Raw genomic sequence first — 16,692 nt, forward strand, 5'->3', positions numbered from 1 at the left:
CCAGTCCCTGCCGCCCCCTTCAAGCTAAGCCCCCTCGGCTGGCGGCCGCCCCCTGCAGCTTTCCAAATGTCCCCTGCCGCCCCCTTCTTGCCAAATATCTCCCCATCTCAAGGGGTTGGCAGGAGAACTCTCCTGCCGTCCCCGTTCGCTTTGCCGCTGAGTTGCAAATGGCTTCTAGGAAGTCTTTCGCGCGCGAAAAAGCCATTTGCAACCCAGCCATTTGCAAAGCCATTTGCAACCCAGCTGGCAAAGCGAGCAGACGGCAGGGAGTTCTCCCGCCGCCCGCTCTCTAAAGAACTTTAAACTTTAGAGAGTGGGCGGCAGGAGAACTCCCTGCTGTCCGCACGCTTTGCCGGCTGGGTTGCAAATGGCCTCACTACATCAAAGAGGCCTAGATAGTCGTGGGGTTGCAGGTTCCTGCTTTCCTTTATCTCCTTGCCTCAAGTGTGGAACTGTGGTGTTTAATTCCCTTTAAAAAAAAAAAAAAAACCAGGGCAAATGTGGTTTATCTCTGGCTTCCAAACCGAGATGTGAAACCAGAGGTTAAAGCTGGATTCATATCCTGGTTTGGAAGCCAGAATTAAATGACAGTTCCTGGCTTCACACAAGCTGTGGAACTGTGATTTAAGGAAACCAGGATTCTCAGCCATGCAAGCAGAGCATGGAACTCTCCCATGCTCATTTTGTAGCAGAAAAGTATGGTTTCCTATTATGTCTGTACCCCTCAGTGTTGGAGTTAACCTGACATGTTTGAGTTAGTGAGTGATCTGTGTTTTAATGAATGAAGAACAACTTTGAAATGCTTGACTAACAAGCAGAAGGTTGCTGGTTCGAATCCCCACTGGTATGTTTCCCAAACTATGGGAAACACCTATATTGGACAGCAGCGATATAGGAAGATGCTGAAAGGCATTATCTCATCCTGCGTGGGAGATGGCAATGGTAAACCCCTCCTGTATTTTACCAAAGAAAACCACATGGCTCTGTGGATGCCAGGAGTTGAAATCGACTTGACGGCATACTTTACCTTTACCAGTTGAGAGAGGAGGATAGATAAATTGACTCTGTTAATAATTTTGTTTTAAAATGATTTGGGGGGGGGATTTAATGAGTTGGCCCTTAATTAAAATGCTGGAAGTGCCAAGTTGATGTTACTACTTTGGTTGAAATCATTTTTTTTAGCCTACTTTCCAGTAGGCTTATGAGATCACCCAGCATTGTGTGTGTGTGTGTGTTTGTGTTTGTGTGTGTCCGTGTCCGTGTGTCCGTGTGTCCGTGTCCCCCTCCTCACATCAGCTTCGCAATGCCTGGACCAATATGAACCAAATCAGGTACAATTGTAGGGACACATAGGGACACCTCAACAGCGTAGTTTGTGATGGTGTCATCCACCCCGATCCAAGAATGCGGATGTGTAAACCTTTGAGGCGCAAGTGGGCTAACTTGTGAACTGCTTAACAGATTTGAATCAAATTTGCTACAGCTGTAGGGAAACAAAGGGACAACTCAACAGCATAGATTGTGATGATGTCATCGATCCTAATTCAAGATGCTGGACACACAGACCTTTGAGGCACAAGTTTCATCCATTCCGGTGGCCAGGCCGGAGGGAGAGAAAGAAGGAGGGGGCGCGAGAATGAGGGAGAACTAGAGACGCAGTTGGGGGGGGGGTTGGTACCAAGGATGGGAGGAGGAAAGAATGGATGAAATTCACCTAATATTAATTGGTTGGAAAGCATGGGAACTTTAAAAGATCTTGTGAAAGACAGGGTGATTGTTCCATCTGAACAAATGTAGGATTAGATGAGACTGTATTCCTCCAAAATGTACCAACTCTTTCAAATAAGACATGCAATTCTAGTCTTAAGTAATATGGATCACTCAGATATCCAACTAAACTTGAATTGCTGCTATTTTCAAAAACTAATGAGGGGTTGATTGGCAAATTATATGCTATGCTTGTTTACCTTTTTTGCAATGGACAATCTTCCTTCCAAAATAAATGAGAAACAGATTTAAAATGTCTAGTCTCAGATGAAATATGAAAATGGATAGGAGAATAAGTGGTAAGAAACTTTATTTCTATGAATTTAAAAGAGAATTATTTGAAAACATTACATCAAACATATTTAACACCATATAAATGGAAAATATTATATAATTTACCTCATGAAAGGTGCTGGCGATGTGGAGAACTACATGCAGATTATTTACATATCATTTGGACGTTGCAAAATCAAGCAATATTGGCAATTGATATTGTTCTGATAATTCTATTGAATTATCTAAAAGATGATGTTGAAATGATTATCAACAGCAAGGATCTCCATAGCAGCATGGGATATGGGATATCGCTTTGATGACACAACTTATTATATAAAGAGCTAGAGACAATCAGGTTATATAAATTATATAGTCTTATATATTATGAATTATATAATTATAATTATATAAATTATATAATCACAACTTATTATATAAAGAGCTAGAGACATTTCTTAATTTATTAAGAAATGGTCACTTTTTGTATATTTTTGGAATGATAAATTCAGTGATGATGTATGCCCCTAATCATTGTTTTATTTAAAATGAAATGTGAATGTACTATTGTGAGGTCTTTTTCGTTATAATACTTTTAAAAAGAAAAGTAATAAAATTCAAGAAAAGTAAAGTAAAGCAACAGATAATCACAAAATCCTTTTATCCTGTACGTATCTCAAGATATCTAGTCCTCTATCCTAATTTATTATTATTATTTAATTATTATTATTTTACATTTATATCCCGCTCCTCCTCCAAGGAGCCCAGAGCGGTGTACTACATACTTGAGTTTCTCTTTCACAACAACCCTGTGAAGTAGGTTAGGCTGAGAGAGAAGTGACTGGCCCAGAGTCACCCAGCTAGTTTTATGGCTGAATGGGGATTTGAACTCGGGTCTCCCCGGTCCTAGTCCAGCACTCTAACCACTACACCACGCTGGCTCCATTTAAGGCATAGTCTTCTGCACACCAGACATGCTACCTGTCATTTCTTAAACATTTTCTTTTTATGGGATATATTAACAGAAGGATGCCAATCATCTTATTTATAGGGTAGAAGACCATGATGATCTCACGCCTATCTTCATGTGCCACAATGATACTTTGAGAGAAACCTATGGAGAGTACTTTCTTGCTGAACTAATTGAAGCACAAGATGAAGATAATCTTGCTGTAGTTTGTGAGGTGAGCCTTTGATAAGCAATAAGAATCTATATATATAATTCTCTTAGACATACCCATTGCTAATCCCATGTGTGGCAGCTCTTGCAGAGTCCACAAGCGGGGGAGGGGGAGAGGAAAGCGACAGCGGAGAAGATAAAGTGAATGGCCAGGCCGGAGGATAGGGAGAGAAAGAGGCGGCCAGGCCGGTGGGTGGGCAGGGAGAAAAAGTGGTGGTCAGGCCCGCAGGCAGGCAAGAAGAGAAAGCAACTAGACCGGCCAGCCGGGAGAGAAAGCGGTGGCCAGGCCGGCGGGAAAGAAAGTCGGAGGGGGGCCGAGAAAGGGAGAACAAGAGGAGTAGATGCTCTGAGCCCGGGCCAGCTAGTAATGAATTATATTTTTTATAAGAAAACCAGTGGGTTTTTAAATTATTATCTCTGTACCTGCATGGAGGAAAGTGGCCAGGATCCATTCCAGATACTTCAGAAACAATTGGGAGACTATCACTTCATTAGGGAAATTGCTTGTTAATTGCCGAGAATGGCCAGTTGGTGTGTGTCTATGGGAATTATTAGTTAAGAGATGGTCTCTAATAGTTGGAGATTTGAGTTTTAGAAAAGATCAGGAGTAGGTGATCTCCACCCATAAGCTAAGGTTAAGAGATTGAAGTATGGTGTGTGTGTGTGTGTGTGTGTGTGTGTGTGTGTGTGTGTGTGTGTGTGTGTGTGTGTAAAGAAATGGTAGTCTTGAAGTTTGTAGTGAAATGTTTTGTTAAAATGTTTAAATGATATCATTGTAATTTGAAATCAGGTTGTAAACCATGAATCATTCAGTGCAGAAAAACATTTGTAAAAACTTATCTTATAAATATTGTGTCCCTGTCTGACAATATTCAGTCAATCCCAGCAAAATGCATTTCAGTACTTCATAGCCTCATCAACGCTGCTGTAGATTAGGAACGCACTGCCATGTGGTCCAAAATAGATGTCACTCTGCCCTGCAAAGCATGAAACTGGCAACTTCTTTGTGCACATATGGCAGATGGATTGTTTAATCAGCCTCTGCTGAGCCTTGAGCCTAAAATTATGTAGGAGCCAGGCAACCACAGGACTCCAGCTTTGTTCAGCTAAGCAAACAAGGGGCGAGGACTATATGTATTTTTATTTTTATTGAAGTGTGGATGCCATTATTAGACAGCTGTGTCAATCCAGTTCTTTACAACAAATATTTGTTTTTAGAGCATGAGGAAATTACTTGGCAGGCTATTTTCATCTACTACTACTTGTCAGTAAAGTTTGTATGATGCTAAGCAAGGAAAGTTCTTTCTAATGTCATGTGTGCTAAATCAGGGGTTCCCAATCTTTTTAAACAAGTGTCCCTCTTCTGCTGCAAACCTTCGGCTCAGGTATCCTGTAGAAATCAACTCAGGTACCCTATAGAAAGTATGTGTACACAAGTTTAAATATTACAGTTATGAGATTGGCTAGTCTAGTCACTCACTTACACCCATATTAAGTTACTCATGAGTATTCCCATTGAAATTAATGGGACAAGTTGTCATATTCATTTCAGTAAGACTGCTTATGAGTAAATTAATCTAGATGTAAGCCAGTGACTGGAGTAGCCTGTCTTATTTGTAACTTCTGTGTTTGTGTACACATATATACGTAAAAACAAACATGTATGTGTTACATTTAGGGAGACAGACTTCTAAAGTCACTGGCTCACATCTACACCAAGTCTCTCATAAGCACTCTTATTGAAAGAAATAAGACGCTTACTTGTCCCTTTAATTTCAGTGGGAGTGCTGGTTTTCTGGAGCCTGTCAGTCAAGCTGAGGGAAAGGGTATGCTGAGCTTCAGCACATAGCCAGCCCGTCAGGAGCAGAGGAGGAGCTTCTCCCTCTCCTCCTACAGTGGGCACATCACTGAAGACATGTCAGCTTTAAACTGGCAATCCTCAGATGGGAAACTAATTGTATGGCTGCAGTGTGGCAAGAACTCTGCAGAGCTCTCCAGAGACGCAAGTTTTGGGTGGTATAGACATGAAACGAAATGAATGAATGAATGAATAAGGCAGGAGAGCACTGAGTATTCCCTTGCAGCCCTTAAAGTACCCCTAGGTTACTAGTACCCCCTGTTGAGGATCCCTGTGCTAAATGAATGTTACACCCCGATCCTAACACATTTACTTGACTGTAAATCACATTGAGTTAATTGAGGGGATCCTGCCCAGAACGTTTCTTCTGAATAAACATGTTTAGGATTGTGTTGACATTATTTATTATTCTAGTTTAATTTTAGAAAAAATCTAGCATTGGAGACACACACACAGAATCAACTGGTTTTTCACTAAGGGAAGCACCTCATTACATTATATGATATCTGAAGCAAATATGGAGGTTGTTACTCAACAATCCATGTATGGTAATTGATATTAAAATGGGTACACTGATATTCCTGAAATGAATGATGCAAATACATTAAAATGTTGGATCATATGTTATAATTAAATGTATAATTATATGTTATATGGACAAAATCTCTCTTATTCAGGCCAAACTGTATTTTACTATTAGGGCAGAGTCTGTTATGGAGGTATCTAGCAATTCCTCTTATGTGTTCAAACTGGATCACTTTCGGTTTGTGACTCCTGAGAATGTGGACAAGCTGTTTTGGACTGTGTGTCCCACCACCTGCTCTCTTGACCCTTGCCCAACTTGGCTTATTTTATCTAACAATCAGATTATTGGTAAGAGTCTGGTTAAAACATCATAAATGCTTCTCTGAGGGAGGGTAGGATGCCTCCTTGTCTTAAGGAGGCTATCATTAGACCATAATTGAAAAAACCTACATTGGATCCCTCAGAGTTAGGCAACTACAGGCCCATCTCTAATCTCCCATGTTTGGGCAAGATGATTGAGAGGGTGGTGGCTTCTCAGCTCCAGAAAGTCCTGGAGGAAACATTATCTAGAAACATGTCAAACCTGCTTTAGAGCGGGCTATGAGGTTGAGACTGCCTTGGTTGGCCTGATGGATTATCTCCAGTTAGGTATTGACAGAGCAAGTATGACTCTACACACTCCTTTTGGATCTCTCGGTGGCTTTCAATACCATTGACCATGGTATCTTTCTGGGTCACTTGAGGGAGGTGGTATTAGGTGGCACTGTTTTATAGTGGTTCCATTCTTACCGCTCTGGTAAATTCCAGATGATGTTATTTGGAGACTGTCGCTCTGTAAGTTACTGTATGGAGTTCCACAAGGCTCTATACCAGGGATGGGGAACCTTGGCACTCCAGCTGTTTTTGGACTACAACTCCCATAATCCCCAGCCACAGAGGCCAATAGCTAGGGATTATGGGAATTGTAGGCCAACATCTGCAGCAGTGCCAAGGTTCCCCATCCCTGCTCTATACTGTCTCCAGTGCTCCTTAACATCTACATCAAACTGTAGGGAGAGATTATCAGGAGATTTGGTGCAACGTGTTATCAATATGCTGATGATGCCCAAATCTATTTCTCCCTATCAGCTTCTTCAAGAAATGGCATAACTTCCCTAAATGCATTCCTGGGAGCAGTAATAGGCTAGATTAGGGATAACAAACTGAAGTTGAATCCAAATAAGACAGAGGTACCGATTGTGGGGGTTCAAGACCCAAGAGATGGTTTAGATCTGCCTGTTCTCGATGGGATTACACTCTATTCTATGAACCTGTAATAAAAAGCCTGGAAGGGTACAGGGGCGTAGCAAGGTTGGAGTGGGCCTGGAGACGAGATTTTAAAATGGGCCCCTCACTGCTGATTAACAAATGAGACTTTCAACCATGCAATGCGATCCTATGTATGTTTTCTCATAAATCCTAACAAATTCAGTACAGTTTGCTTCCAGGTAAGTGTGTAGAGAATTGCAGCTTCAGGCAGCAAATCTAACCACATTTAGCTGGAAGTACATTTCACTGAAACCTAAAGGACTTTGTAATTTTTTGTCATGAAACAAGCCACTTATAGGACTTTTGTGATGGTTTTTTAATTTTAAAAATTATGCCCAGTCATTCCAGGTGATCTAAAGGCTGGGGCTGAAATGGGGTTGTTGTTGTTTTTTATGAAGGCAAGGGGCAGATTCTTCCATATCAGGGTGGAACTACTTTTTTTAAAAAAATTTAATTTAAAAAAAAATTAAACCAGCAAATTCTTCAGTCTCTGAATTAAAACCAGCATTCCTCAGTCTTTGAATTAAATATTCAGAGTCATTTCAATCTGCCCTACATCCCCCCACCTTATATTGAAACTATGGCAAGCAATCCCTAAATATCTGAGGGGGGGGAGGAATAACCACAAAAAGAAAATTACATCCTACCTCCATTGCTAAGCCTGAGGAGTAAAAAGCTGGGCAGAGCTGTGGTGTGCAAGGGCAGCCAGCGCTGGCCACCCTGCCTCCCTCCCTCCTTCCTTCCTTCCTGCCGGCACTCAAGTTCTGGCTTAAGGGAGGCCTGCACAGAGGCCTGTCTGGAAGCCTCGCCCACCCACCAAACAGCTGAGAGGTGGAGACTTAAGGGGCTGCAGCCATTGACAGGCTGCTTTGCTCCCCTGGCCAGAGCAGGAGAGGGGCAAGGCAAGGGGTACTGGCTGAGGGGCCTTGGGGGGCCCTCCAGGCCCTGTGGGCCTAGAAACATTTGTCTCCCCTTGCCCAATGGCAATTATGCCCCTGGAATGGTACCTTTTTAAAGGGGTACAGTTTTTAAAGGTAATTCTCACAGCCGCACTAGTGCTGAACTTACCGGCTGCCACTGGTGCCCCTCATGTGACAGAAAACACTGGTGCATTGGAGCAGTGTTTGAATATTTGTTGTTGTTGTTGTTGAATGTCTATTATCTATAGATTAGGAATATAGGACTATCAATGTTCACATGTTTTACAGAATAAAAATAACAAGCAAAAAAAAAAAGACTGCTACACTAAAGAGCTTACAATCTGAATTTTGACAGTAGGGGAGATATAAAAAGGAACATATCAGGGGTGGCATTGGGGATTGGCCGAGCTAGGCACTGACCTTGAGACCCCAGTGCTCACATGAGTGGTGCTAGGAGGAGGCAATGTCACTGCTTTTTCCTACCTCCTTTCAACTCACAAACAGCAACAACATTTCTCCATCTACCAATAGGAATAGCATCATTGCAAGAGACTTGGGACACTGCTGCCTCTTTCCACCTTTCCCATCTGCAAATAGACCTCCTCCCAGAGGAAGAAGGAAAGGAGATAATCATGTTCATCAATGAGGAGGGGAAACCACTGCCATGAGACCTCTGAGCAGCTACTCTTTCCCCCAGCCCACTAGCAAATGGGGGACATAGTGACAACAGCTCCCATTCCCTGAGGGGGAGAAGGTGTCACTGCTGCAACTCTACCATAAAAATTATCTCCTAATAGAGGAAGGGCCCCCTTGGCACTCATGTACCAAGGGCTCCAGAAACCTCAAACCAGCCTTGGAGGGTGGAAGAAGCAAAGATGAATAATGGGGGGAACGTTATTTTCAAATCAGAGATATTTCTTTTCATCACTTTGAGGTAGGGGAGGATCATATTCCTCGATGAGAAGGGAGTTTTGAAGCCTAAGTATATATACCTCCAGGAACAGGAATCTAAACAGCAGAAGTAGCATAAATACCTTTGTTATGATCAGCTGAAGTCACAAATAAGTGAGCTAATTTGTAGGCTAATTTCACAGTTCACAAAACCTTTCATTTGGGTTGATGTAAAAAAGATAAAAATCTTCAAATGATTCTGGTATTTTGAGCATAATTTAAGCAGTATTTCATCACAGACCTCAGGCCATTCATTTAATGCAGTGTTTCTCAACCTTTTTGGAGTCAAGGACCATTAAATTCTTCGTGCAGAGTTTTAAGGACCGCTACATTCTTCATGCGCAGTTTCCCGAACCAGCAGTTAGAAAAGGGGTTTCAAGGTTATCTATCTATCTATCTATCTATCTATCTATCTATCTATCTGACTTCTATACTGCCCAAAATTTAAACATGGAATATTAGGGGTTCTCAACCTTGGTTCCCTCAGTTAAACTCCCATAACCCCCAGCCACAATGGCATTTGGCCATTATGGCTGGGGATTATGGGAGTTGAAGTCCACCAACATCTGGGTACCCAAGGTTGAGAACCCCTGAATCTAAAAGCCTGGGTGAACAAATTTGTCTCCAGTATGTCTTCAGTATGTGTGGGGTGTGGGGGTGCTTGTGTGATTACTCAATGGAGAGGGGATATTGGGCCATTAGAAAAATTCAAAAGCTACATGGGGCCAATGAAAACAACACACAAGCAACCTTTTGAATTCCCCAAAACGCTTCATCAGGCTGGATGTCAAGCAAAGCAAAAAGGAGGTGATGAGAGGAGAGCTGGGCAAGTTCAGTAGAGCCGGAAATCTACAGTTTAACCCTCTCATGATGGAGGTGGAGTTTTAGCAGGAGTTGTGTAGTCGCAGGGCCGGATCCAGACGACGTCAGTCAGGACCACCCACTGAAATTAATTTAGTCATCTCTCATTTGTGTCAATGCTGCTTAGTCATGATCACCTGGCTTGATCTGGATCCTGCTCTTAGATGTGCACTTTGTGAGGTGGACCTAATGAAACCCGTGCAGCTCCTCCAAAACGCCTTAAAAATGGTTACATGGCAGGTGTTGGGAATGGGGTTTTTTTAATCAGTGAAAGAAAATGTGAAGAAGAGCGGTGGGGACCTGGCATTAAAGGGAAGGGGGTGATTCTGAGATGGCGGAGGGCGTGGAGCGTTGTAGTGGTGGATGCCTCATTTTCCTCACTGGGGAGACGAGACACTGTTCAGGGTGGGTGAGGCAATGGTGCACCGGACCATGCTCGGAAGGTCGCCTGGATCCAAGAGCTGCCACCACTGTGCTTGCGCACCAGAGTATAGCAGGTGTTTCCCCATCCTCTCTCACAATGCGTGCTTCTGTGCCCCCCTCCCAACTCCCCTGCATGCGCCAATCACACCAGCCTGCCTTTGGAGCCACGCAGCTCACGTGGTCCCACATGCTGCCCGCGCATAACAGCGAGGCGAGCCAAGGCAGCCCTCCTCCCTCCCTCCTCTGCTTAGCCCTCACCGCGGCATGATCCCGGCCAGAGGTTGTCCCCTGCACCCAGCGAGGTCATAAAGGGGACCGCCGTCTTCCATCGGCGGTGTAGACCAGGGGTTATAGGGGGCCGAGGGACTACAACACCCCACCAATGCAAGAGGGAAATGGCGTTTCCTCTCAAGGTGCCTTGGCCGCAACAGGCAGCTGGTTTTAAATCGGTTTGGATCAGACACGAACCGTGCTGGGTATCAAATCCCCAGGATCACTTCATTCCAGTGCCATTCATCCAATGACCCTCTTGCATGAACGCACAAAATGGTATCTTGCCTCTTCCCCGTACTACGCCACCGCCTTCCTTGGTATGCATGCTTGCTTCCCCTCCCCTGAGGAAGGTCCACCTGCACTCCCTTTCTGCAAAGCCCAAGCCAAGGCAGCCCTCCTCCCTCCCTCCACCATTTAGCCCTCACTGCGGCATGATCCCAGCCAGAGGTTCCACCCCCTGGTGAGGTCACAAAGGGGACTGCCGTCTTCCACCAGCAGTGCAGACCAGGGGGTTACAGGGGACCGAGGGACCACAACACCCCACCGATGCAAAAGGGAAACAGCGTTCCCTCTTAAGGCACCTCGGTCGCAACAGGCAGCTGGGTTTCAATCAATCAACCTTTGGCTGCAAACAATGAGCATGCAAGAACCAGCAACCCTTCAAGTGGCACCCAATGTCATACTTTTTCCTTGATGCCCCTGCGCTGCATACAGTTTGAAGCTGTAAAGATAGGGAATAAGATAGCTGTAGGAAGATCTCAGCAGCACATGGAGGCAAGGCACAAGAAGGGTCCCACGCCTCCGTGATACTCTTCCTCTTCCGTGCCATGTGCAAAATTGAGGAAGTGAGTGCCTTGATTGCAGTTGTTGGGGGGGGGGGGTTTGACTCCCAGTCAGGGACTGGCACTCAACCCTTCGGGGACCGGCAGCGGTCCAGGGACCGGTGGTTGAGAAACTGTGATTTAATGGAATGCAAGCAGGCAGTTTTCTAAAAGGGCTCCTTTATCTGTGTTTGCAGAGAATGCCTATTTTATTATGCCTACAAGTGGCAAAATCAAATCACAGTCTGTTTGAAGGAAAGGGTATCAACTTTCTTTTTTGAGCATATATCTTGCTGTTATATGCTCAATAAACAGATAAATATGTCTAAACAGACGGAAAAATTTATATCCATAAGATCAGCCACATTTAAATTAGCCAGGGTAGAACAACTCAGTTGATCAAATATTATTAAAACTGTGCCCTATATCCAGACTAACAATGCATTGATGGAAGAGTGTTTTCTGTCATGCAAGGTGGTGTGAGATTTTCCCTGTGTCTGCTGAAAATATGTCTCTTAGGGTTGTGGGATCCTCAAGGACATGTTTTTGAAAGGCACAGCAGCTGCAGAAGGAAGATGAGATTGGCAAAAATTGCTCCTCTCTCCCTAGTGTAGTGGAAAACGCTCTTCTGCCACTGTGTTATTAGTCTGAATGTTGGCCACTAGTTTTTAGAATGGATTCTGGGGAAGCTTTGGTATGTTGCAAAGCTTGTTAAGACTAACTCCTCAAATGAGAAGATTGATGAACAAGATTATCTGGCAAGACAGCTTTCCTATTACTGCCAGTTTTCCTCTGCAATGTTCAGTCATAGGAGGTGTTGCATGTGTTTTCAGGCTGTACTTTCAGTTTATGGGGGCAATAGTAAGATCCAACTGACCTGGCCCATGGCCTGCATAAACTGAATGTATGCCCTTGTACATGCCAAATAATCTTTGGCAGCATTCAGGGGTTCTGTGGCAGAAAAGTCAGTGTTGAAAGTTTCCCTCAAGTTAGAAATTTTGAATCACAGATTTTAAAATGGAATACTAACAGATGTGAGCCAATTTTCTGACCCCCAATCCTTATGAGATTTTTTAAGCATGACAAAACAGCATTATCATAGAAACCAATATACCATCTGTCTAATTCTAGAGTGCTGCACTCAATCATTAAATAAACAGTGATCTCAAAGACAAAATTCATTGAATGAGGCACAAAAAGTTGAAATACAGGTAGAGAAATGCTTCAGGGCATTTCATTGCTGCTCAGTGATAATGACAACATAGCGTCTAAACCACCAAAACTTTCAAAAAGCTCTCTTGACTCATCACAATTTACACCCTCACTTCAATCTTCTGTGTTTGACAAAATGGTTGAGCAGTTCAGATTGTTTAAACAGGAATTAATGGAAGAATGACAGGGCAGCATTAAACCTTTGGAGGTTTAATCTCCAAATAAACTGGACACTATTACTGAGATGGCAAACAAAGCCCTTAATATAAGAATAGCACAAGAAGCCACCATACAAAAACTTTGTAAATCTATCCTGGAATTACAATTAAAAGTGGAGGATTTAGAAAATTGTGGTTGCCACTGGAATTTAAGGCAGAGAGGCCAACAGACATTTAAAGAATTGGAGGAAATGCATGATATCCCCTCCTTCTTAACAATATAGCTTAACTATCTCCTGCTAAACCTCCAGCTACATACAGTGAAACAGTTTATAGGGCTTTTGCTCCTAAATTGACTGACTTTAACAGACCCAGAGGCGTTATTGTCTGCTTCAACTGATTCTTGTTTTTTAAAAAATTATCTGAGCTGTGTACCCTTTCCTCCATTAAGTTTCAAAATTCAGCTGTCTCAGTATTTCAAGATCTTAGCCTGGAGACACTGCTAAACCTCCAAGATGAATCCTCCATCCTTTCATGACCAAGATGCTAAAATACAACTTGGGAATAGGGATTCCCATTTCGTTTGCTTATCTAACATGAAGGCAAACCTTACATGGTAACCACTAAGAAGGAATTGGTCAACATTTTTTCCTGATAAATTTAAATTCTTCTACCCTCTCATGCTTACCCCACTTGGATGACCACTCCGCAGAATGATAGACTTGTTTTGTAACATACTCTGATGGCTGTCAGTAAATAACTCTTTGATATTTTACTTACCTCTGCGTTGACTGGGGTATAGAGAATTGGATTAATCTCCTAGATTTACCTCTCCTCCAATGCCTTATTCCTCAGTTGGGCTGGCAACTGGGCTATTATTATCTGAGCAGGAGAATACCTGTGGCAATGTGTTCCCTAAAGCCCCAGTTTCACATCTAAGCTGTTTCTCCCCCCACCCCCCAATATAGTTTAGCAGTTTGGTTTGTGTTAAGGTTGAATTAGATATGCTTTCCAGCAGAAAAATGAGTAAAGCTTTTCTTCTTGGTAAAATATGGGGTCTAAGCTGAAAATAATATCTTACAGTATAAGAGGGTTGGGGAATGGGGTTAAGCTCTCAGGTATTTTCTTAAGGAAAACCCTGTGATTTTGCTTTTACAGGAAACTCATGGTTGGGGACAAAGCGTAAAAGATAAATTTACCTAGAGGTCAACAATTTATCGCCGCAGGATCCACTATAGCAAGGGCAGTTGCTGTACTTTCTTCTTGTTCTACCATAGAACAACCCTATAATTAAGAAAGACCCAAATAGTTGTTTTATATGCATCAAAGGAGAAATCATAGACTCTAGTTACACAATCACCTCCATTTACTGCCCAAACCAGGGACATTTCCTACAATCTACATTATCTAAATTAACCTAGTTTAGCAAAGGTGAAATTATACTCAGAAGGCAGGGAACTTAAACTGGGTCGTAGATTTCTTCCAAGCAAAAGCCCCTGTGCTTTTGCTCCTCAAAGCTTGAGACCTTCCCTACTAAGTAAATTCCTAAATCAATTCTCTCTCTTCAGTACTTGGAGAGTTTGTAACCCCATCATTTAAAAATTCACATCTTTCCTCACTTCAAAAGTTATTTGAGATTAGACTACATTTTACTATCCCATTCATTCAAACTTAATATAATTTCTGCTAAAGTTTGGTTCCATAGGAATCTCTAACCATGCTCTAGTAATGGTCACCTTAGAACAGAATAATCCTCAGCCCTTGTTTCCAGTTTGGCACCTAAACCCTAACTTACTTGACAAGCAGAAAGTTGCTTGAGAAGCTCCAAAATGTAATTACACAATATATTAATTTTAATTCTACCTCAGAAACATCTACAGCCATTATCTGGGATGCAATTAAGGCCATCTTCAGAGGGGATGTATTAAAGGTTTTTTTCCTACTTAAAAAATAACCACCCTATCCCTTAGACTAGCCCTTAGACATCCGTTCAGAAAGATATTGATCAATTGGAAAGATTATATAAATATCTTGGTTAAAAAAATACAGAAAATTGTTACAGAAAAGAGAGGAACTAGAGCAGGGGTTCTCAACCTTGGGTTCCCAGATGCTGCTGGACTACAACTCCCATCATCCCCAGCCACAATGGCTTTCAACAAGATAAACGTTCTATGGGAATAATATACATGGGAATAAAAAAGTTTCAAATTACTTACTAATGACTTTTTTAAAAGGGCCTATCAAAACAAAATAAGATACCTTAAAACTGAATTAGGTGCAAAACGTGTTGCTACCAAAGAAATCTCCAAATCCTTTGTGCAGTTTTGTTCTAAACTTTATTTCCAGGGCGAATGAACCTTGACAAGGTTTCTGAATAAATCTAAATTCTCACCTATAGCTGATGAGTATAGAACACTTTTAAATCAACCCTTCTCAGAGGCAAATATTTTTTTAATCCATAAAGACTTAAGAACTCACAAATCCCTGGACCCCAGACAGAATCACTGCTCTATTTTACAAAATATATAAGTTGCACACACTATTGTTCCTAATTTACAGCTTCTTTTCAATTCACTTCTTCAGGGTAATAAAATTCCTGACTCGTGGTCTTACTAAATTGTGCCTGATTTTAAAACCAAATCTCTATAAGAAATCTGTAGTCTTACAGACCTATAGCTTTTGAAAGAGAATGTCAACGTTTTCACAACTTGACTTGCAAGGTGACAAAATAACTTAATCTCTCATTGTGTCAAAGCAGACCAGGCAGGTTTTTATCAAAAGGAGGCAAAAAGCCAATCCTATAAAAAGAATGTTAAACTTTCTCTCACAGCAATTTAAACCTGGTAATTCTTGCTTTGGACACATTTAAGGCACTTGATCAGTTGCAATGGCCATTCTTTATCAAACTGGTTGAAAAATATCAGATGGGAGATACTTTTGTAAACTTTATTCATCAGTTAGCAAATTTAAGACTGCTATTAGGCTCAATTTTAGGGACTCTGATGAGTTTTCTATTAACAGAGAAAATAAACAAGGCAGCCCCCTTTTGTCACAACTCTTTGTGCTCACAGTGGAACCTCTAACTCAAGCAATTAGGGAAAATGCACATGTTAAGGGCCTAGTCGTTAATGGGAAAAACATGTAGTCAGTCATTATGCAGGCAATATAATTCTAATCCTTTTGGACCCATTGCAGTCAATTTCAATAATTCAAAGAGAACTAGCGGTTTTTAAAGGAGTAGCCAGCTTCTGTATCAATGATCTAAAATCAAAGTTGCTCGGCAAAAATATTGCTCTACAGGCAACAGAACAATTTAAGAAGCATTCCAAACTTTCCCACTTCAGTTTGGTACCTGGCAGTCAAGATTTTACAAAACATCTCACAGCTGAACAAATTAAACTATACTCTAGTAATTAAAACCATAAAACAAAAAATAAGGAAAAGGGGCAAAATACTTACCTTGGTTGGGTTGTACTATAGCAGCCACCAAAATGTTTCTTCTGCCTAAGCTCCTCTTCCTGTTTTAGGTTCTCCCAACTTTTTTTTTAATCCCTCCACATGTTATATGATGATGGCAGGAAATCCTACTGGCCTTCATCCATGCAAATAAGAAACTGAGACTTAATCACAACCTCCACAGTTGGTTTAGGAATTTCAAATCTCAGAGCTTATTACAAAGCCTTCCAGTTATGAAATGTTATTTGGCTCTCAGATGATGCAGAAGCCAAGATTTGGTTCTCATTAGAAGTATCTTCTCATTATATAAATTTATTAAAGAGCTTACCACACTGTCCAGAGCTTTGCAATAACACCAAAACATTGAACGATCCCTTTTAAATGTCTGCTTTGCATATTTGAAGAAGATGCCAAAAATACCTGCCACTTCACCTCCACGCTTGTCCCCAGGGGTGTAGCAAGGTTGGAGGAGGCCCAGAGACAAGATTTTAAAATGGGCCCCTCGCTGATATACACATACATTTCACAATATATAGTGCACTCACACTCACATCCCCATTATGAATACGGTGAATATCTAGTTCACATTGAATCTAGTTTTTTTACTCTCTGCTCCTGCCGATCTCCAAGAGACTCAACATAATTCATAGGAGGTGCAACATGGGCGGGTGGGGAGTCATGTGATGTACCTCTGGGGGGCCCTCGA

The 16,692-nt window shown here is 42.0% G+C and overlaps 1 protein-coding gene across 7 annotated transcripts in view; it reads left to right on the top strand.

Moving 5' to 3' along the window:
- CFAP61 (cilia and flagella associated protein 61) overlaps window positions 1–16,692 on the top strand; it is a 230,732-nt gene that overhangs the window by 26,459 nt on the left and 187,581 nt on the right. For all 7 annotated transcript variants that reach the window (XR_008306425.1, XM_053247244.1, XM_053247246.1 and 4 more), the window contains exon 7: window positions 3,092–3,224. Coding sequence is in view for 6 of the 7 variants with exons in the window: in XM_053247244.1 (XP_053103219.1) it covers window positions 3,092–3,224 (133 nt within the window). In the remaining variant the exon portion in view is untranslated. The remainder of the gene's footprint in view (window positions 1–3,091; window positions 3,225–16,692) is intronic.

This window comes from Hemicordylus capensis, chromosome 4 (assembly GCF_027244095.1).
Source record: "Hemicordylus capensis ecotype Gifberg chromosome 4, rHemCap1.1.pri, whole genome shotgun sequence".
NCBI lineage: Eukaryota > Metazoa > Chordata > Lepidosauria > Squamata > Cordylidae > Hemicordylus > Hemicordylus capensis.